The 22,546-nt window shown below is 55.8% G+C and overlaps 1 protein-coding gene across 3 annotated transcripts in view; it reads left to right on the top strand.

The window, feature by feature from the left end:
- The window catches only part of LOC135537188 (VPS10 domain-containing receptor SorCS1-like), a 170,713-nt gene that overhangs the window by 111,684 nt on the left and 36,483 nt on the right, over positions 1 to 22,546 (top strand). For all 3 annotated transcript variants that reach the window (XM_064963390.1, XM_064963396.1, XM_064963403.1), the window contains exons 9-12: positions 550 to 729; positions 4,104 to 4,250; positions 5,342 to 5,444; positions 8,172 to 8,248. In XM_064963390.1, coding sequence (XP_064819462.1) covers positions 550 to 729; positions 4,104 to 4,250; positions 5,342 to 5,444; positions 8,172 to 8,248 — 507 coding nt within the window. The remainder of the gene's footprint in view (positions 1 to 549; positions 730 to 4,103; positions 4,251 to 5,341; positions 5,445 to 8,171; positions 8,249 to 22,546) is intronic.

Here is a 22,546-nt window from a genome sequence, read left to right as displayed (position 1 = left end):
CATATTGAGTTGCTCTCAGAACAGCCTCAATTCACCATGGCATGGACTCCACAAGGTGTCGAAAGCATTTCCAAGGGATACTGGCCCATGTTGACGCCAATGATTCCCACCGTTGTGTCAAGTTGGCTGGATATCTTTTGGGCGGTGGACCATTCTTGATACACAAAGGAAACTGTTGAGCGTGAAAAACTCTTGACACAAACCGGTGTGGCTGGCATCTACTACCATACCCTGTTCAAAGGCACACATCTTTTCTATTTCCTATTCACCCTCAATATCACACATACACAATCCTTGTCTCCATTTTCTCAATGCTTATAAACCCTCTTTAACCCGTCTCCTCCCCTTCATATACACTGATTTGAAGTGGATTTAACAAGTGACATCAATAAGGGATAATAGTTTTCAACTGGTCAGTCTGTCATGGAAAGAGCAGGTGTTCCTAATGTTTTCTACACTCTGTGTATATTAGTCTGTAAGTAATTACATGATACAGTATATATGCAACCTCATGTCAAATGTAACCCGCTGACGTTCTTTCTCTGCTAGGATCTGCATGTGATCAGTACGGATGAGAACCGGGTGGTTGCGGCGGTGCAGGAGTGGAACCAGAACGACACCTACAACCTGTACGTGTCAGAGACTGGAGGGGTCTTCTACACCCTGGCCCTGGAGAACGTAGTCAGCAGCATGGGGCACGAGGGCAACGTCATGATAGACCTGTATGAGGTAAATATACAACGTCATGATAGACCTGTATGAGGTAAATATACAACGTCATAATTGACCTGCGTGAGGTAAATATACAACGTCATGATAGACCTGCGTGAGGTAAATATACAACGTCATGATTGACCTGCGTGAGGTAAATATACAACGTCATGATAGACCTGCGTGAGGTAAATATACAACGTCATGATAGACCTGCGTGAGGTAAATATACAACGTCATGATAGACCTGCGTGAGGTAAATATACAACGTCATGATAGACCTGCGTGAGGTAAATATACAACGTCATGATAGACCTGCGTGAGGTAAATATACAACGTCATGATAGACCTAGACCGTGAGGTAAATATACAACGTCATGATAGACCTGCGTGAGGTAAATATACAACGTCATGATAGACCTGCGTGAGGTAAATATACAACGTCATGATAGACCTGCGTGAGGTAAATATACAACGTCATGATAGACCTGCGTGAGGTAAATATACAACGTCATGATAGACCTGCGTGAGGTAAATATACAACGTCATGATAGACCTGCGTGAGGTAAATATACAACGTCATGATAGACCTGCGTGAGGTAAATATACAACGTCATGATAGACCTGCGTGAGGTAAATATACAACGTCATGATAGACCTGTATGAGGTAAATATACAACGTCATGATAGACCTGCGTGAGGTAAATATACAACGTCATAATTGACCTGCGTGAGGTAAATATACAACGTCATGATAGACCTGTATGAGGTAAATATACAACGTCATGATAGACCTGTATGAGGTAAATATACAACGTCATGATAGACCTGTATGAGGTAAATATACAACGTCATGATAGACCTGTATGAGGTAAATATACAACGTCATGATAGACCTGCGTGAGGTAAATATACAACGTCATGATAGACCTGTGTGAGGTAAATATACAACGTCATGATAGACCTGCGTGAGGTAAATATACAACGTCATGATAGACCTGCGTGAGGTAAATATACAACGTCATAATTGACCTGCGTGAGGTAAATATACAACGTCATGATAGACCTGCGTGAGGTAAATATACAACGTCATGATAGACCTGCGTGAGGTAAATATACAACGTCATGATAGACCTCCTGTACATGTACAAAGTAAATATACTGGAGATCAGGTAGATGTACCTGTTTGTGTAGGTAACACTGATGCCTGCAGCACCAATACGTCATCCTGGCTCCGCTGCTTCTCTGAATCTTCCTTCCTCTTTGTCTCTCTCCTCATCTCTACCGATCTCGGTCTGAATAAAATAAGAATACTGTGAATGTGTGTGTGTGTGTGTGTGTGTGTGTTAAAATAAAATATTTGTATATGTATACAGTGAATATACTGTAAACAAGGCAGGAGTGTGGTGAAGGAGCTTAATGTCATGATTGATCTGTAAATACACTGGAGAAAAGGTTAATACACATGCAGGTCGACAGGGTGGCATGTAATGTTAGAAACAGGGGTGGTTTGCACGAGAGTGTAGCCTTGAGATACCAATTGCCTTCATCGTTCCTGAGACCGGAAGTGAAATGTTACCTCTGAAGCTATGCTCTGGAACATCTATACCACTAGAGTATGTATATACTATACATTAGTATTCTCTAGTGGTACAGTATATAGGCCCAGGCCTATAGTAGGCTTTGAAGTGTGACGTCCCTGTGGGGCCATGGTATCAAATGTTGGCAAGAAGTACAAACTACACAATTTCAAGGTGTTCGACCCCCAAGTACAAGATGTATTGAGTGATTTCCAATCACACAGTTGACAGATGGAATGAATATATCACTGATAATAACCATCAAACAGCCTCGTTTCAATGCAATCTTCCCAAATAGACCTATTCTATTCTCTCTATTACCTACTCCAGTAATATTAGATTATATTGACTAGCAACCAATGTGGGAGAGTTTAAGAACCAGGAGGTGTAGAGAATCAAGTAATCTCCTGTCACTTTTGGAAGTAAACCGAGTTGCTGTTCCATTTTCAAACGTGCTTTGGAATGAACACAGAAGCAGTTTCAAACTGCTGACGTGCACATTCTTTTCTTTGATGAGTAACTGCAGACATTAGCTTACATACCTGATACAAACAAGGGGCCCGCTGTATACCAGATTGCCAGGGAAGAAAATAGCAGCTCTGAATGGATATCAGCTCCATGGAAAATCCAATAATTAGGCTGTTGATGATATACCAGCCGTGTCTAAACCCCTCATTTGGCCTTGCGATCGGCGATAGAATCAAATTCAGTCCCTTGATTGGGGTCGGGGACCCGAAACACAGCATATGCTAAAATCTGAGCTCCAGGCGAGATGGAAGTATCTGTCAATTATTGACGAGAAGGGAGTGCTTGGAAGATGCATGTGAGGACTTCAACTCAATTTCATATTCAGAGTTATTTCCCAAGCCCCCAAGTCAGATTAACTTAGGACACCCGTATCTTACTACAGTCTCTAGAGTCTAGACGATAAATGGCTTTTAGCGAGATGTTATCATGCTTTTATGGCTATAGGATGTTTGTGTGCAACGCCAGAGGGGGATCTACTGTAATGTGCATCATAATATATTGTGCTCTGCTTAATAAGGGAGATATGATTGTGTTACAGATGTCGGATCTTAATTTGATCTCTCTCTTGTTGCTGAGAATATTCCTGCACTGCAGAAAATGCAGATGAGCTTTGTGATTGACATAAATGAACTGAAAACCAGGACTAACACAGGGTTATGTAGCCTACTTTTCACCAGCCAACAGCCTCACCACCGATCAAGCAACATCACGGACTAAACATTCAAATCCCCTTCCTGCTGGGTTATTTTGCTGCGACAATATAGGTCTAATTAAGATCCGACATCTGTATCACAATAATATCTCTTGCATTAAGCAGAGCACAATATATTATGATGCACATTACAGTAGATCCCCTCTGGCGTTGCACACAAACATCCTACAACCATTAAAAGTGTGATAACATCTCGCTAAACACCATATAATATATGTTTGTATTACAAGATAAGTGAGACGTGATTTATCGTCTGGACTCTATGAACATGCGTAATATTAGTCAGGTATTTTTAACCCTCATCCATTATCTTGGTGAGACAGCCTGGTCTCGTATTTTGTTCATAACAAACTTACATTTTGCAGTTTTTATCTTAAGAAAAGCCAAAAAAAGTACCATAAGACCACTTTCAGTTGAGAACAATGTGTCTGACCATTTCCCTAGAAATAGGTCCAGAACCTTCCTTGAAGTAACCGCTCATTTTTAGACGAGCTACAATTTGGCGCCAATAGCAGGATCTAATAGAAGAATTACATCTTCCAAATGTGTTTTCCCTGACCTCGATCTCCTAGGTGGCGGGTATTAAAGGGATGTTCCTCGCCAACAAGAAGACGGACAGCGTGGTGAAGACCTACATCACCTACAACAGAGGGAGAGACTGGAGGCTCCTGCAGGCTCCCACTGCTGACCTGAGGGGCAACAGCATCCGCTGTGAACTAGTGAGGACACACTCACACACACACACACACACACACACACACACACACACACACACACACCACACAAACAGATGCACGCACGTACCAAACACACATGGATACACACACACGTCATAACACTGTTGGACTTGTCAACGAGGCCTTGTCAGAAGTTGACTGAGCCGGGCCGTTGCCGCGGTGTTAAAGGAGGGGGGGGGGGATAGAGCTCTGAAAGAGCACTGCTCGTCAAAGCTGAGCGCTCTGGAGGTTGTGCAGCGGGGGAAGCTAGTGGAGCTGAAAGGTCAGCCATTTTGGTTTAGATCCAGTCCAATAATCTGATCTCACGTTTAGAGCTGGAGATGTCAGAAAGAGAGGGAGGGATGAAGAGAGAGACAGACTATGCTCTTCTTTTCTTTGTTTCTCCACAAACTTGGGTGTTGATTGTTCCTGCTCGCTCGTAGCTACTTTCAGTGGCCAAAGTTGAGACCTTTGCTGTGTTGTTTGTGGATATCAACTCTATTCGGGGTCTTTCTAATAGTTAAGTGTGCTGGCCGTCTAAAAGTAACACAGATGTGCTCTAATGGTCAGCTTTATTACAGTGTATATTATAGATACAGGTCCCAGTCAGCCAAGGGGTAGAGCATAGCCCCTTTTTAGCTTCCTTAATACACTCCAAAATAATTACCCTTTGATAAAGTAATTAGTGATTCAATAGTGCACCTCGCCTTCACCCAGTATGATGCAGTCATTTGTCAGAAAATGTCAGCCTTTTAATAAACCTCTAAACACACACAACACACGCTCGCACTACTGGCATTTGCAGTGTCCTAATGAGAATTGTGTAGCTAAAGGTTAGGCCAATCAAAACTAATGGTGGAAGGAGCCAATGGGGAGTAGTGTTTGTGTGAGGATTTATGATGGGGGGGGGGTGTGTGTGTGTTTGTGTGGGTGTGTGTTCCTGTGTGTGTCAATAAATCCCACCTCGATTTGCTTGGGGGTCTTCTCTAATGAGTGTTTGTGTTGACATGCAGTTAAGTCTATTCTGTTGACAGATCTTCCCCCTCGTTTTTTAATGAGTCAGCCTTACTGTTCTGCTTGTCCTTCCTCCCCAGCCATACTGTTCCCTACACCTCCACCTGCATGTGTCGGCCAACCCCTACACGTCGGGGAATATCGAGAGCAAGGACTCTGCCCCGGGGATCATTGTGGCCTCAGGTAGGTGAACATGGGATTTTCTTTAAAATGACCGTGTGGATTTTTAAAGTTAAAAGAAACACCTCAAGTATCTGAGCACAAGATTTTGACTTTGAGTTGAGTTTAGACAATTTACATACCTTATCGTTCCGGGAAGAACACATAGGCCTGTGTTAAAGTTTTCAAACCCAGTTATACAACTCAGGGACTTCATTCAAGTTGCAAATATATCTGGATTTCAATGATGCTCTCAGCCCAAAGCACTTCCTGAAAAGTTTCTGATCCCGCGTACTTTAGGACGGCCATGCATAACGTTTGTTGTTGGCCCAAACTGACGTCCCCTCTCTGTCACCACTGTGCGTTGTGTACCGATGGATGTACTAGCTAAGTGCTACACTTGGGAATTCTGGGGTGGGACAGAATCGTCAGAGTGCCTGCTGTTCCTCTTAAGTGCCCTTTTCCTATTCTCCTCCAGTCACTGCCTGACTAGCGCCCTTCTATTGTCTTTTATATTGTGCTGTATGTAACTGTTGACTCTCAGTGACACACTGCTCATCACTGGCTTTACATGGTCCTTGCAGTCCGATATGATATTCTACCATTCTTGCACATGAACAGACTAAAATATATGGTTTCGCAATGTTAAAATACCACGTTTGCCACCCAACTGAACATGTTTCTACTTAGGTGATAATGCGGAGAAGCCGATGTTTGGAGGATATTTTGGCACGGGTGTTGTTAGGCCCGAGATGAAGTCAATCACTTCAAATTGAAGCCGGAAAGACTGCAAACTAGCTGCACTTTGTTTCGTTTGACCTTTTTTTTTTTCAATTGACATTTATTTGTGTACATCAATAAAAAAATGATGCCAGCTGATGATTTTAAACTGGCTGAGAAACGTTGCCTTATCTGTCTCGTCCCGCCTTCCGACACGTTCATTACTATGGGACAGCTGGAGATTGAATCAATGAGAGACAGACAGCAAGGTTTATAAAAATCTCTGCTGTTGAAAACTAAATATTAGTCTAAAAGAAATGTGAGATCATGTCTAGATGCTTTTTATGGTGGAGATGAAGTGTATAAAGTGTCTGGGCTGATGAGACAGTGGATTGTGCAGTCAGATGGAACAGAGTAAATAGGTATTATAACGTCTAGCTTTTGCCGGTGGTAACTTGTGGAACAGACACCTGCTGGAAAGCGCTTTTAACCAATCAGCACTCGGGATTACACCCACCTGTTGTATAAAAAGGTACACTTGTTTTTTTTCATCCGTAAAACAAAACACCCAGCCCTACCATCCGCAGTGAGTTTTTCCTCTCCCACGGGAACCTAGATGGCAGCATGTCTGTGTCAGCTCAAATTTGTTACCAAACACAGGAAACCATATTACAGAAACCCACAGTGGTGCCCAAAACTATACCCATCACGGTTTAGCCCTTTATGGCCTCTGACTGGGCATCCAGGCACAGGAGTGCCTATCCGCTCGATGCCCTCATCATCTCCCCACCGTTAGTGGAGGAAAACAAACATCACAGGAGGGTCAGCGACTATGTTGTGTCCCAAATATCACCCTGTTCCCAATATAGTGCACTACTTTTGACCAGAGCCTATGCACTAAATAGGGAATTGGGTGCCATTTTTGGACTCACTATCAGCATCAGTCTCAGAATGGCTTCCCATTTTAGCTGTAGGGCTTTTAATTCCTGCTGGGCTAGACTAGTCTATGACATGTCTCCACACGCCTTAGGAGTCAGGAGTGGGTCTAGTCTACTACTAGACCGCGCCATGCGGTCTCTGGAGAACTCTGGAGGACTTCACGGGGTAGTATAACTGGCATGGTATGACAGAAGGTCTATCGCTAGTACAGGTAGAACTGTTATTACAGAACATATCTGTATCCATTATATAGAATATTCTATCCATAATGTAACTGACTGACTGTGTTTAGCTGAGTCATGGCTCTGGGACAACAGCTGTGGGACCAGTCATTCACATACAAACACACCAATAGTGTTTTCACATCTCCTGTATCCATTCAAAGTAGGCTACTGCAACCGCCAGTGTTTTGCTGGGCGATTAGATTTCTAAAGCAACAGCTATAGGGAAGTTGAGCAGAGCACTGTTTCACCTCGACACTGGATAAAAAGGCCTTAATCCTACGGTACAAATCAAATTAAATCACGTTTCATTTGTCACATGCGCCGAATGCAACAGGTGTGGACTTTACCGTGAAATGCTTACTTTACGAGCCCTTCCCAACAATGCAGAGTTTAAGAAATTCTAATAAAAAGAAAAATAGTAACGTGAGGAATATAATATACAAGAATGTAGCAGTATCCGATCAATGTGCAGTAGTACGAGGTATCTGAGGTAGATAGGAGAGAGAGGGAGACGACTTCTCTCGCCTCATGTTTTAAACCACCTCACTCTAATTAGCCACTAAATGGGAATAATTATAGTAGAAGACTCAACAGCCTCACTCTAATAGCAGAGGTCTTTATGATAGAGGAGACGGGATGGTTAATACAGCTGACTTTGACTCTGGTGTACAATCTGCCTCCTTCAGGGAGAAATTACTTAAATCACTTATGTAATTTGTACAGTACAGTACATCAGGCAGATGTGGAAGTTTGGATTGTATTTAAATCAGCCCCACACCCTCAAGGATATCAATAGTTTAGCACTTAGCTAAAGTTATACGGGACTCTCTCATCCCAAACACTTCACCCAACCTCCTCCTCTCCTCAGGCTCCATCGGAGCGGAGTTGACCACCAGCAACGTGAGCATGTTCATCACCTCGGACGCCGGCAACACGTGGAGACAGGTGAGAGAGAGGGAGGGATCCCCAGGATGGTGTTTCATCCGCCACCTTGCCACCCGCCGCTGTGATTTAGTGCAGATAATCAAATGAGATCCCGAGACTAATGTTATTCGCTAGCCCCCCTGCCTTTGCCCGTACAACGATGCCTGTGGGTGGGTGTCTGTGCCACCTCTCCCCTACCTCCCTTATTTGACGGCTGCGATTTAAATGTAAGGGGCCTCGTGTCTAATTAAAAGCCCAAGATGATGAATAGAGAGGCGTGTAGGCAGAGGCGTGTAGGCAGAGGCGTGTAGGCAGAGGCGTGTAGGGGTGAAGAGGCGTGTAGGGGTGAAGAGGCGTGTAGGGGTGAAGAGGGGTGTAGGGGTGAAGAGGGGTGTAGGGGTGAAGAGGGTGGAGGAAGAGGGGTGTGGAGGGAGAGGGGTAAAGAGGGTAGAGGGAGAGGGGTGTGGAGGGAGAGGAGTGTGGAGGGAGAGGGGTAAAGAGGGTGGAGGGAGGGGTAAAGAGGGTGGAGGGAGAGGGGTGTGGAGGGAGAGGGGTAAAGAGGGTGGAGGGCGGGGTAACGAGGGTGGAGGGAGAGGGGTGTGGAGGGAGAGGGGTAAAGAGGGTGGAGGGAGAGGGGTAAAGAGGGTGGAGGGAGAGGGGTAAAGATGGTGAAGGGAGAGGGGTAAAGAGGGAGGGGTAAAGAGGGTGGAGGGAGAGGGTGGATTGAGAGGGGTGAAGAGGGTGGAGGGAGAGGGGTGAAGAGGGTGGAGGGAGAGGGGTGAAGAGGGTGGAGGGAGAGGGTGGAAGGAGAGGGGTGAAGAGGGTGGAGGGAGAGGTGTGGAGGGAGAGGGGTGTGGAGGGAGAGGGGTGTGGAGGGAGAGGGGTGTGGAGGGTGGAGGGAGAGGGGTGGAGGGAGAGGGGTGAAGAGGGTGGAGGGTGGATTGAGAGGGGTGAAGAGAGTGGAGGGAGAGGGTGGATTGAGAGGGGTGAAGAGGGTGGAGGGGTTGAAGAGGGAGAGGGGTAAAGAGGGCGGAGGGAGTGGGGTGTGGAGGGTGGAGGGAGAGGGGTAAAGAGGGTGGAGGGAGAGGGGTAAAGAGGGTGGAGGGAGAGGGGTGAAGAGGGTGGAGGGAGAGGGGTGAAGAGGGTGGAGGGAGAGGGTGGAAGGAGAGGGGTGAAGAGGGTGGAGGGAGAGGGGTGTGGAGGGAGAGGGGTGTGGAGGGAGAGGGGTGTGGAGGGAGAGGGGTGTGGAGGGAGAGGGGGTGGAGGGAGAGGGGTGAAGAGGGTGGAGGGAGAGGGGTGGAGGGAGAGGGGTGAAGAGAGTGGAGGGAGAGGGTGGATTGAGAGGGGTGAAGAGGGTGGAGGGAGAGGGTGGATTGAGAGGGTGAAGAGGGTGGAGGGGTTGAAGAGGGAGAGGGGTAAAGAGGGCAGAGGGAGTGGGGTGTGGAGGGTGGAGGGAGAGGGGTAAAGAGGGTGGAGGGAGAGGGGTAAAGAGGGTGGAGGGAGAGGGGTAAAGATGGTGAAGGGAGAGGGGTAAAGAGGGAGGGATAAAGAGGGTGGAGGGAGAGGGGTGAAGAGGGTGGAGGGAGAGGGGTGGAGGGAGAGGGGTGAAGAGGGTGGAGGGAGAGGGGTGAAGAGGGTGGAGGGAGAGGGTGGATTGAGAGGGGTGAAGAGGGTGGATTGAGAGGGGTGAAGAGGGTGGAGGGAGAGGGGTGAAGAGGGTGGAGGGAGAGGGTGGAAGGAGAGGGGTGAAGAGGGTGGAGGGAGAGGGGTGTGGAGGGAGAGGGGTGTGGAGGGAGAGGGGTGTGGAGGGAGAGGGTGTGGAGGGAGAGGGGTGAAGAGGGTGGAGGGAGACGGGTGAAGAGGGTGGAGGGAGAGGGTGGATTGAGAGGGGTGAAGAGGGTGGATTGAGAGGGGTGAAGAGGGTGGAGGGAGAGGGGTGAAGAGGGTGGAGGGAGAGGGGTGAAGAGGGTGGAGGGAGAGGGTGGAAGGAGAGGGGTGAAGAGGGTGGAGGGAGAGGGATGTGGAGGGAGAGGGGTGTGGAGGGAGAGGGGTGTGGAGGGAGAGGGGTGTGGAGGGAGAGGGGTGAAGAGGGTGGAGGGAGAGGGGTGTGGAGGGAGAGGGGTAAAGAGGGTGGAGGGAGGGGTAAAGAGGGTGGAGGGAGAGGGGTAAAGAGGGTGGAGGGAGAGGGGTAAAGAGGTTAGAGGGGTAAAGAGGGTGGAGGGAGAGGGTGGATTGAGAGGGGTGAAGAGGGTGGAGGGAGAGGGGTGAAGAGGGTGGAGGGAGAGGGGTGAAGAGGGTGGAGGGAGAGGGTGGAAGGAGAGGGGTGAAGAGGGTGGAGGGAGAGGGGTGTGGAGGGAGAGGGGTGTGGAGGGAGAGGGGTGTGGAGGGAGAGGGGTGTGGAGGGTGGAGGGAGAGGGGTGAAGAGGGTGGAGGGTGGATTGAGAGGGGTGAAGAGAGTGGAGGGAGAGGGTGGATTGAGAGGGGTGAAGAGGGTGGAGGGGTTGAAGAGGGAGAGGGGTAAAGAGGGCGGAGGGAGTGGGGTGAAGAGGGTGGAGGGAGACGGGTGAAGAGGGTGGAGGGAGAGGGTGGATTGAGAGGGGTGAAGAGGGTGGATTGAGAGGGGTGAAGAGGGTGGAGGGAGAGGGGTGAAGAGGGTGGAGGGAGAGGGGTGAAGAGGGTGGAGGGAGAGGGTGGAAGGAGAGGGGTGAAGAGGGTGGAGGGAGAGGGGTGTGGAGGGAGAGGGGTGTGGAGGGAGAGGGGTGTGGAGGGAGAGGGGTGTGGAGGGTGGAGGGAGAGGGGTGTGGAGGGAGAGGGGTAAAGAGGGTGGAGGGAGAGGGGTAAAGAGGGTGGAGGGAGAGGGGTAAAGAGGGTGGAGGGAGAGGGGTAAAGATGGTGAAGGGAGAGGGGTAAAGAGGGAGGGGTAAAGAGGGTGGAGGGTGGATTGAGAGGGGTGAAGAGGGTGGAGGGAGAGGGGTGAAGAGGGTGGAGGGTGGATTGAGAGGGGTGAAGAGAGTGGAGGGAGAGGGTGGATTGAGAGGGTGAAGAGGGTGGAGGGGTTGAAGAGGGAGAGGGGTAAAGAGGGCGGAGGGAGTGGGGTGAAGAGGGTGGAGGGAGACGGGTGAAGAGGGTGGAGGGAGAGGGTGGATTGAGAGGGGTGAAGAGGGTGGATTGAGAGGGGTGAAGAGGGTGGAGGGAGAGGGGTGAAGAGGGTGGAGGGTGGATTGAGAGGGGTGAAGAGAGTGGAGGGAGAGGGTGGATTGAGAGGGGTGAAGAGGGTGGAGGGGTTGAAGAGGGAGAGGGGTAAAGAGGGCGGAGGGAGTGGGGTGAAGAGGGTGGAGGGAGACGGGTGAAGAGGGTGGAGGGAGAGGGTGGATTGAGAGGGGTGAAGAGGGTGGATTGAGAGGGGTGAAGAGGGTGGAGGGAGAGGGGTGAAGAGGGTGGAGGGAGAGGGGTGAAGAGGGTGGAGGGAGAGGGTGGAAGGAGAGGGGTGAAGAGGGTGGAAGGAGAGGGGTGAAGAGGGTGGAGGGAGAGGGGTGTGGAGGGAGAGGGGTGTGGAGGGAGAGGGGGTGTGGAGGGAGAGGGGTGTGGAGGGAGAGGGGTGAAGAGGGTGGAGGGAGAGGGGTGTGGAGGGAGAGGGGTAAAGAGGGTGGAGGGAGAGGGGTAAAGAGGGTGGAGGGAGAGGGGTAAAGATGGTGAAGGGAGAGGGGTAAAGAGGGAGGGGTAAAGAGGGTGGAGGGAGAGGGTGGATTGAGAGGGGTGAAGAGGGTGGAGGGAGAGGGGTGAAGAGGGTGGAGGGAGAGGGGTGAAGAGGGTGGAGGGAGAGGGTGGAAGGAGAGGGGTGAAGAGGGTGGAGGGAGAGGGGTGTGGAGGGAGAGGGGTGTGGAGGGGAGAGGGGTGTGGAGGGAGAGGGGTGTGGAGGGAGAGGGGTGTGGAGGGTGGAGGGAGAGGGGTGGAGGGAGAGGGGTGAAGAGGGTGGAGGGAGAGGGGTGAAGAGGGTGGAGGGTGGATTGAGAGGGGTGAAGAGAGTGGAGGGAGAGGGTGGATTGAGAGGGGTGAAGAGGGTGGAGGGGTTGAAGAGGGAGAGGGGTAAAGAGGGCGGAGGGAGTGGGGTGTGGAGGGTGGAGGGAGAGGGGTAAAGAGGTTGGAGGGAGAGGGGTAAAGAGGGTGGAGGGAGAGGGGTGAAGAGGGTGGAGGGAGAGGGGTGAAGAGGGTGGAGGGAGAGGGTGGAAGGAGAGGGGTGAAGAGGGTGGAGGGAGAGGGGTGTGGAGGGAGAGGGGTGTGGAGGGAGAGGGGTGTGGAGGGTGGAGGGAGAGGGGTGGAGGGAGAGGGGTGAAGAGGGTGGAGGGAGAGGGGTGGAGGGAGAGGGGTGAAGAGGGTGGAGGGTGGATTGAGAGGGGTGAAGAGAGTGGAGGGAGAGGGTGGATTGAGAGGGGTGAAGAGGGTGGAGGGGTTGAAGAGGGAGAGGGGTAAAGAGGGCAGAGGGAGTGGGGTGTGGAGGGTGGAGGGAGAGGGGTAAAGAGGGTGGAGGGAGAGGGGTAAAGAGGGTGGAGGGAGAGGGGTAAAGAGGGTGGAGGGAGAGGGGTAAAGAGGGTGGAGGGAGAGGGGTGAAGAGGGTGGAGGGAGAGGGTGGATTGAGAGGGGTGAAGAGGGTGGAGGGAGAGGGGTGAAGAGGGTGGAGGGAGAGGGGTGAAGAGGGTGGAGGGAGAGGGTGGAAGGAGAGGGGTGAAGAGGGTGGAGGGAGAGGGGTGTGGAGGGAGAGGGGTGTGGAGGGAGAGGGGTGTGGAGGGAGAGGGGTGTGGAGGGAGAGGGGTGAAGAGGGTGGAGGGAGACGGGTGAAGAGGGTGGAGGGAGAGGGTGGATTGAGAGGGGTGAAGAGGGTGGAGGGAGAGGGGTGAAGAGGGTGGAGGGAGAGGGGTGAAGAGGGTGGAGGGAGAGGGGTGAAGAGGGTGGAGGGAGAGGGTGGAAGGAGAGGGGTGAAGAGGGTGGAGGGAGAGGGATGTGGAGGGAGAGGGGTGTGGAGGGAGAGGGGTGTGGAGGGAGAGGGGTGAAGAGGGTGGAGGGAGAGGGTGGAAGGAGAGGGGTGAAGAGGGTGGAGGGAGGGGTGTGGAGGGAGAGGGGTGTGGAGGGAGAGGGGTGAAGAGGGTGGAGGGAGAGGGGTGAAGAGGGTGGAGGGAGAGGGTGGAAGGAGAGGGGTGAAGAGGGTGGAGGGAGAGGGTGGATTGAGAGGGGTGAAGAGGGTGGAGGGAGAGGGGTGAAGAGGGTGGAGGGAGAGGGGTGAAGAGGGTGGAGGGAGAGGGGTGAAGAGGGTGGAGGGAGAGGGTGGATGGAGAGGGGTGAAGAGGGTGGAGGGAGAGGCGTGTGGAGGGAGAGGGGTGTGGAGGGGAGAGGGGTGAAGAGGGTGGAGGGAGAGGGGTGAATAGGATGGAGGGAGAGGGGTGGAGGGAGAGGGGTGAAGAGGGTGGAGGGTGGATTGAGAGGGGTGAAGAGAGTGGAGGGAGAGGGTGGATTGAGAGGGGTGAAGAGGGTGGAGGGGTTGAAGAGGGAGAGGGGTAAAGAGGGCGGAGGGAGTGGGGTGTGGAGGGAGAGGGGTGAAGAGGGTGGAGGGAGATGGTGGAGGGAGAGGGGTGAAGAGGGTGGAGGGAGAGGGGTAAAGAGGGTGGAGGGAGAGGGGTAAAGAGGGTGGAGGGAGACGTAAAGAGGGTGGAGGAAGAGGGTGGAGGGAGAGGGGTGAAGAGGGTGGAGGGAAAGGTGTGAAGAGGGTGGAGAGAGAGGGTGGAGGAAGAGGGTGGAGGGAGAGGGGTGGAGGGAGGGGTGAAGAGGGTGGAGGGCGAGGGTGGAGGGAGAGGGGTGAAGAGGGTGGAGGGAGAGGGGTGAAGAGGGTGGAGGGAGAGGGGTGAAGAGGGTGAAGAGGGAGAGGGGTGAAGAGGGAGAGGGGTGTGGAGGGAGAGGGGTGGAGGGAGAGGGGTGGAGGAAGAGGGTGGAGGGAGAGGGGTGTGGAGGGAGAGGGGTGAAGAGGGTGGAGGGAGAGGGTGGAGGAGGGAGAGGGGTGAAGAGGGTGGAGGGAGAGGGTGGAGGGAGAGGTTGGAGGGAGAGGTGTGAAGTGGGTGGAGGGAGAGGGGTGAAGAGGGTGGAGGGAGAGGGGTGAAGAGGGTGGAGGGGTGAAGAGGGTGGAGGGAGAGGGGTGTGGAGGGAGAGGGGTGTGGAGGGACAGGGTTGAAGAGGGTGGAGGGAAAGGGGTGAAGAGGGTGGAGGGAGAGGGTGGAGGGAGAGGGGTGAAGAGGGTGGGAGAGGGGTAAAGAGGGTGGAGGGAGAGGGTGGAGGGAGAGGGGTGAAGAGGGTGGAGGGAGAGGGGTAAAGAGGGTGGAGGGAGACGGTGGAGGGAGGAGGTGAAGGTGAAGACGGTGGAGGGAGAGGGGTAAAGAGGGTGGAGGGAGAGGGAGAGGGGTGGAGGGAGAGGGGTGAAGAGGGTGGATTGAGAGGGGTGTAGGGAATGAGGAGAGTGAGAGGGAGAGGGGTGAAGATGGAGGGAGGGAGAGAGAGGGGTGAAGATGGAGGGAGGGAGAGGGGTGAAGATGGAAGGCGGGAGGGAGGGCGATGGGTGAAGATGGAAGGAGAGAGGGAGGGCAATGGGTGAAGATGGAAGGAGGGAGAGGGGTGAAGATGGATGGAGGGAGAGGGGTGAAGATGGATGGAGGGAGAGGGGTGAAGATGGATGGAGGGAGAGGGGTGAAGATGGAGGGAGAGGGGTGAAGATGGAGGGGTGAAGATGGATGGAGGGGTGAAGATGGAGGGAGGGAGGGGGTGAAGAGGGAGGGAGGGAGAGGGGCAAAGAGGGAGGGAGGGAGGGAGAGGGGCAAAGAGAGAGGGAGGGAGGGAGAGGGGCAAAGAGGGAGGGAGGGAGGGAGAGTGGCGAAGAGGGAGGGAGGGAGAGTGGCGAAGAGGGAGGGAGAGTGGCGAAGATGGAGGGAGGGAGGGAGAGTGGCGAAGAGGGAGGGAGGGAGAGGGGCAAAGAGGGAGGGAGGGAGGGAGAGGGGCAAAGAGAGAGGGAGGGAGGGAGAGGGGGCAAAGAGGGAGGGAGGGAGGGAGAGTGGCGAAGAGGGGGAGGGAGGGAGAGTGGCGAAGAGGGAGGGAGAGTGGCGAAGAGGGAGGGAGGGAGGGAGAGTGGCGAAGAGGGAGGGGGAGAGTGGCGAAGAGGGAGGGGGGGAGAGTGGCGAAGAGGGAGGGAGGGAGGGAGAGTGGCGAAGAGGGAGGGAGAGTGGCGAAGAGGGAGGGAGGGAGGGAGAGTGGCGAAGAGGGAGAGGGGGTGAAGAGGGAGGGAGGGAGAGGGGTGAAGAGGGAGCGAGGGAGAGGGGTGAAGATGGAAGGAGGGAGGGAGGGAGAGGGGTGAAGAGGGAGGGAGAGGGGTGACGATGGAAGGAGGGAGGGAGGGAGGGAGAGGGGTGAAGATGGAGCGAGGGAGGGGTGACGATGGAAGGAGGGAGGGAGGGAGGGAGGGAGAGGGGTGAAGATGGAGGGAGTGAGAGGGGTGAAGATGGAGGGGGGTGAAGATGGAAGGAGGGAGGGAGAGGGGTGAAGATGGAAGGAGGGAGGGAGAGGGGTGAAGAGGGAGGGAGGGAGAGGGGTGAAGAGGGAGGGAGGGAGAGGGGTGAAGATGGAGGGAGGGAGAGGGGTGAAGATGGAAGGAGGGAGGGAGGGAGGGAGTGGGGCGAAGAGGGAGGGAGGGAGGGAGAGGGGTGAAGATGGAAGGAGGGAGAGAGAGGGGTGAAGATGGAGGGAGGGAGAGGGGTGAAGATGGAAGGAGGGAGAGGGGTGAAGATGGAAGGAGGGAGGGAGGGCGATGGGTGAAGATGGAAGGAGAGAGGGAGGGCGATGGGTGAAGATGGAAGGAGGGAGAGGGGTGAAGATGGAAGGAGGAGGGAGGGAAGGAGAGGGTTTGAAGATGGAAGGAGGGAGGGAGAGGGGTGAAGATGGAAGGAGTGAGGGAGGAGAGGGGTGAAGATGGAAGGAGGGAGGGAGGGAGAATGGTGAAGATGGAAGGAGGGAGAATGGTGAAGATGGAAGGAGGGAGGGAAGGAGAGGGGTGAAGATGGATGGAGGGAGAGGGGTGTGGAGGGAGAGGGGTGTGGAGGGTGGAGGGAGAGGGGTGGAGGGAGAGGGGTGAAGAGGGTGGAGGGAGAGGGGTGGAGGGTGGATTGAGAGGGGTGAAGAGAGTGGAGGGAGAGGGTGGATTGAGAGGGGTGAAGAGGGTGGAGGGAGAGGGGTAAAGAGGGCAGAGGGAGTGGGGTGTGGAGGGTGGAGGGAGAGGGGTAAAGAGGGTGGATTGAGAGGGGTAAAGAGGGTGGAGGGAGAGGGGTAAAGAGGGTGGAGGGAGAGGGGTAAAGATGGTGAAGGGAGAGGGGTAAAGAGGGAGGGGTAAAGAGGGTGGAGGGAGAGGGGTGAAGAGGGTGGAGGGAGAGGGGTGAAGAGGGTGGAGGGAGAGGGTGGAAGGAGAGGGGTGAAGAGGGTGGATTGAGAGGGGTGAAGAGGGTGGAGGGAGAGGGGTGAAGAGGGTGGAGGGAGAGGGGTGAAGAGGGTGGAGGGAGAGGGTGGAAGGAGAGGGGTGAAGAGGGTGGAGGGAGAGGGATGTGGAGGGAGAGGGGTGTGGAGGGAGAGGGGTGTGGAGGGAGAGGGGTGTGGAGGGAGAGGGGTGTGGAGGGAGAGGGGTGTGGAGGGAGAGGGGTGAAGAGGGTGGAGGGAGAGGGTGGAAGGAGAGGGGTGAAGAGGGTGGAGGGAGAGGGTGGATTGAGAGGGGTGAAGAGGGTGGATTGAGAGGGGTGAAGAGGGTGGAGGGAGAGGGGTGAAGAGGGTGGAGGGAGAGGGGTGAAGAGGGTGGAGGGAGAGGGGTGAAGAGGGTGGAGGGAGAGGGTGGAAGGAGAGGGGTGAAGAGGGTGGAGGGAGAGGCGTGTGGAGGGAGAGGGGTGTGGAGGGAGAGGGGTGAAGAGGGTGGAGGGAGAGGGGTGAATAGGATGGAGGGATAGGGGTGGAGGGAGAGGGGTGAAGAGGGTGGAGGGAGAGGGTGGAAGGAGAGGGGTGAAGAGGGTGGAGGGAGAGGGATGAGGAGGGAGAGGGGTGTGGAGGGAGAGGGGTGTGGAGGGAGAGGGGTGTGGAGGGAGAGGGGTGAAGAGGGTGGAGGGAGAGGGTGGAAGGAGAGGGGTGAAGAGGGTGGAGGGAGAGGGTGGATTGAGAGGGGTGAAGAGGGTGGATTGAGAGGGGTGAAGAGGGTGGAGGGAGAGGGGTGAAGAGGGTGGAGGGAGAGGGGTGAAGAGGGTGGAGGGAGAGGGGTGAAGAGGGTGGAGGGAGAGGGTGGAAGGAGAGGGGTGAAGAGGGTGGAGGGAGAGGCGTGTGGAGGGAGAGGGGTGTGGAGGGAGAGGGGTGAAGAGGGTGGAGGGAGAGGGGTGAATAGGATGGAGGGATAGGGGTGGAGGGAGAGGGGTGAAGAGGGTGGAGGGTGGATTGAGAGGGGTGAAGAGAGTGGAGGGAGAGGGTGGATTGAGAGGGGTGAAGAGGGTGGAGGGGTTGAAGAGGGAGAGGGGTAAAGAGGGCGGAGGGAGTGGGGTGTGGAGGGAGAGGGGTGAAGAGGGTGGAGGGAGAGGGTGGAGGGAGAGGGGTGAAGAGGGTGGAGGGAGAGGGGTAAAGAGGGTGGAGGGAGAGGGGTAAAGAGGGTGGAGGGAGACGTAAAGAGGGTGGAGGAAGAGGGTGGAGGGAGAGGGGTGAAGAGGGTGGAGGGAAAGGGGTGAAGAGGGTGGAGAGAGAGGGTGGAGGAAGAGGGTGGAGGGAGAGGGGTGGAGGGAGGGGTGAAGAGGGTGGAGGGCGAGGGTGGAGGGAGAGGGGTGAAGAGGGTGGAGGGAGAGGGGTGAAGAGGGTGGAGGGAGAGGGGTGAAGAGGGTGAAGAGGGAGAGGAGGGGTGAAGAGGGAGAGGGGTGTGGAGGGAGAGGGGTGGAGGGAGAGGGGGTGGAGGAAGAGGGTGGAGGGAGAGGGGTGTGGAGGGAGAGGGGTGAAGAGGGTGGAGGGAGAGGGTGGAGGGAGAGGGGTGAAGAGGGTGGAGGGTGGAGGGAGAGGTTGGAGGGAGAGGTGTGAAGAGGGTGGAGGGAGAGGGGTGAAGAGGGTGGGAGAGGGGTAAAGAGGGTGGAGGGAGAGGGTGGAGGGAGAGGGGTGAAGAGGGTGGAGGGAGAGGGGTAAAGAGGGTGGAGGGAGAGGGTGGAGGGAGAGAGGTGAAGGTGAAGACGGTGGAGGGAGAGGGGTAAAGAGGGTGGAGGGAGAGGGAGAGGGGTGGAGGGAGAGGGGTGAAGAGGGTGGATTGAGAGGGGTGTAGGGAATGAGGAGAGTGAGAGGGAGAGGGGTGAAGATGGAGGGAGGGGGAGAGAGAGGGGTGAAGATGGAGGGAGGGAGAGGGGTGAAGATGGAAGGCGGGAGGGAGGCGATGGGTGAAGATGGAAGGAGAGAGGGAGGGCAATGGGTGAAGATGGAAGGAGGGAGAGGGGTGAAGATGGATGGAGGGAGAGGGGTGAAGATGGATGGAGGGAGAGGGGTGAAGATGGAGGGAGAGGGGTGAAGATGGAGGGGTGAAGATGGAGGGAGGGAGGGGGTGAAGAGGGAGGGAGGGAGAGGGGCAAAGAGGGAGGGAGGGAGGGAGAGGGGCAAAGAGAGAGGGAGGGAGGGAGAGGGGCAAAGAGGGGGAGGGAGGGAGGGAGAGTGGCGAAGAGGGAGGGAGGGAGAGTGGCGAAGAGGGAGTGAGAGTGGCGAAGAGGGAGGGAGGGAGAGTGGCGAAGAGGGAGGGAGGGAGAGTGGCGAAGAGGGGGGGGGAGAGTGGCGAAGAGGGAGGGGGGAGAGTGGCGAAGAGGGAGGGAGAGTGGCGAAGAGGGAGGGAGGGAGGGAGAGTGGCGAAGAGGGAGGGAGGGAGGGAGAGGGGCGAAGAGGGAGAGGGGGTGAAGAGGGAGGGAGGGGAGGGGTGAAGAGGGAGCGAGGGAGAGGGGTGAAGATGGAAGGAGGGAGGGAGGGAGAGGGGTGACGATGGAAGGAGGGAGGGAGGGAGGGAGAGGGGTGAAGATGGAGCGAGGGAGAGGGGTGAAGAGGGAGCGAGGGAGAGGGGTGACGATGGAAGGAGGGAGGGAGGGAGGGAGGGAGGGAGAGGGGTGAAGATGGAGGGAGTGAGAGGGGTGAAGATGGAGGGGGTGAAGATGGAAGGAGGGAGGGAGAGGGGTGAAGATGGAAGGAGGGAGGGAGAGGGGTGAAGAGGGAGGGAGAGGGGCGAAGATGGAGGGAGGGAGAGGGGTGAAGATGGAGGGAGGGAGAGGGGTGAAGATGGAAGGAGGGAGGGAGGGAGGGAGTGGGGGGCGAAGAGGGAGGGAGGGAGGGGTGAAGAGGGAGAGGTGTGAAGAGGGAGGGAGAGGGGTGACGATGGAGGGAGGGAGAGGGGTGAAGATGGAAGGAGGGAGGGAGGGAGGGAGAGGGGGTGAAGATGGAGGGAGTGAGGGAGGGGGTGAAGATGGAGGGGGTGAAGATGGAAGGAGGGAGGGAGAGGGGTGAAGATGGAAGGAGGGAGGGAGAGGGGTGAAGATGGAAGGAGGGAGGGAGAAGGGTGAAAATGGAAGGAGGGAGGGACGGGGGTGAAGATGGAGGGAGGGAGGGAGAGGGGTGAAGATGGAAGGAGGGAGGGAGAGGGGTGAAAATGGAAGGAGGGAGGGAGAGGGGTGAAGATGGAGGGAGGGAGGGAGGGAGAGGGGTGAAGATGGAAGGAGGGAGGAGAGAGGGGGTGAAGAGGGAGGGAGGGAGAGGGGTGAAGAGGGAGGGAGGGAGAGGGGTGAAGATGGAGGGAGGGAGAGGGGTGAAGATGGAAGGAGGGAGGGAGGGAGAGGGGCGAAGAGGGAGGGAGGGAGGGGTGAAGAGGGAGAGGTGTGAAGAGGGAGGGAGAGGGGTGACGATGGAGGGAGGGAGAGGGGTGAAGATGGAAGGAGGGAGGGAGGGAGAGGGGTGAAGATGGAGGGAGTAAGAGGGGTGAAGATGGAGGGGGGTGAAGATGGAAGGAGGGAGGGAGAGGGGTGAAGATGGAAGGAGGGAGGGAGAGGGGTGAAGATGGAAGGAGGGAGGGAGAGGGGTGAAAATGGAAGGAGGGAGGGAGGGGGGTGAAGATGGTGGGGGGAGAGGGGTGAAGATGGAGGGAGGGAGGGAGAGGGGTGAAGATGGAGGGAGGGAGAGGGGTGAAGATGGAGGGGGAGAGGGGTGAAGATGGAGGGGGGAGAGGGGTGAAGATGGAGGGGGGAGAGGGGTGAAGATGGAGGGAGGGAGGGAGGGAGAGGGGTGAAGATGGAAGGAGGGAGAGAGAGGGGTGAAGATGGAGGGAGGGAGAGGGGTGAAGATGGAAGGAGGGAGAGGGGTGAAGATGGAAGGAGGGAGGGAGGGCGATGGGTGAAGATGGAAGGAGAGAGGGAGGGCGATGGGTGAAGATGGAAGGAGGGAGAGGGGTGAAGATGGAAGGAGGGAGGGAGGGAAGGAGAGGGTTTGAAGATGGAAGGAGGGAGGGAGAGGGGTGAAGATGGAAGGAGTGAGGGAGGGAGAGGGGTGAAGATGGAAGGAGGGAGGGAGGGAGAATGGTGAAGATGGAAGGAGGGAGAATGGTGAAGATGGAAGGAGGGAGGGAAGGAGAGGGGTGAAGATGGATGGAGGGAGAGGGGTGACGATGGGAGGGAGGGAGAGGGGTGACGATGGAGGGAGGGAGAGGGGTGACGATGGAGGGAGGGAGAGGGGTGACGATGGGAGGGAAGGAGGGAGAGGGTTGAAGATGGAAGGAGGGAGGGAGAGGGGTGAAGATGGAAGGAGGGAGGGAGAGGGGTGAAGATGGAAGGAGGGAGGGAGAGTGGCGAAGAGGGAGGGAGGGAGGGAGGGAGGGAGAGTGGCGAAGAGTGAGGGAGAGTGGCGAAGAGGGAGGGAGAGGGGTGAAGAGGGAGGGAGGGAGGGAGAGGGGGCAGGGAGGGAGTGAGGGAGAGGGGCGAAGAGGGAGGGAGGGAGAGGGGTGAAGATGGAGGGAGGGAGGGAGAGGGGTGAAGATGGAAGGAGGGAGGGAGAGGGGTGAATATGGAGGGAGGGGGAGGGAGGGAGGGAGGGAGAGGGGTGAAGATGGGAGGGAGGGAGGGAGGGAGAGGGGTGAAGATGGAAGGAGGGAGGGAGAGGGGTGAAGATGGAAGGAGGGAGGGAGAGGGGTGAAGATGGAAGGAGGGAGGGAGAGGGGTGAAGATGGAAGGAGGGAGGGAGAGGGGCGAAGATGGAAGGAGGAAGAGTGGTGAAGAGGGAGGGAGGGAGAGAGGGGCGAAGAGGAAGGGAGGGAGAGTGGGGAAGAGGGAGGGAGGGAGGGAGAGTGGCGAAGAGGGGGAGAGGGGGTGAAGAGGTAGGGAGGGAGGGAGATGGGTGAAGATGGAAGGAGGGAGGGAGAGGGGTGAAGATGGAAGGAGTGAGGGAGGGAGAGGGGTGAAGATGGAAGGAGGGATGAAGAGGGGTGAAGATGGAGGGAGAGAGGGAGAGGGGTGAAGATGGGAGGGAGGGAGGGAGGGAGAGGGGTGAAGATGGAAGGAGGGAGGGAGAGGGGTGAAGATGGAAGGAGGGAGGGAGAGGGGTGAAGATGGAAGGAGGGAGGGAGAGGGGCGAAGAGGGAGGGAGGAAGTGTGGTGAAGAGGGAGGGAGGGAGAGAGGGGCGAAGAGGGAGGGAGGGAGGGAGAGTGGCGAAGAGGGAGGGAGGGAGAGTGGCGAAGAGGGAGGGAGAGGGGCGAAGAGGGAGGGAGGGAGAGTGGCGAAGAGGGAGGGAGGGAGAGTGGCGAAGAGGGAGAGGGGTGAAGAGGGAGGGAGGGAGAGGGGGCGGAGAGGGAGGGAGGGAGGGGGCGAAGAGGGAGGGAGGGAGGGAGAGGGGTGAAGATGGAGGGAGGGAGAGGGGCGAAGATGGAGGGAGGGAGGGAGGGAGAGGGGGTGAAGAGGGAGGGAGGGAGGGAGAGGGGTGAAGATGGAAGGAGGGAGGGAGGGAAGGAGAGGGGTGAAGATGGAGGGAGGGATGGAGGGAGAGGGATGAAGATGGAAGGAGGGAGAGGGGTGAAGATGGAAGGAGGGAGAGGGGTGAAGATGGAAGGAGGGAGGAAGAGGGGTGAAGATGGAAGGAGGGAGGGAGAGGGGTGAAAATGGATGGAGGGAGAGGGGTGAAGCTGGAGGGGGGGAGAGGGGTGAAGATGGAGGGAGGGAGGGAGAGGGGTGAAGATGGAGGGAGGGAGAGGGGTGAAGATGGAGGGAGGGAGAGGGGTG

Source organism: Oncorhynchus masou, chromosome 5 (assembly GCF_036934945.1).
Source record: "Oncorhynchus masou masou isolate Uvic2021 chromosome 5, UVic_Omas_1.1, whole genome shotgun sequence".
Classification (NCBI taxonomy): domain Eukaryota; kingdom Metazoa; phylum Chordata; class Actinopteri; order Salmoniformes; family Salmonidae; genus Oncorhynchus; species Oncorhynchus masou.
This window is presented reverse-complemented; position numbering and strand designations above follow the sequence as displayed.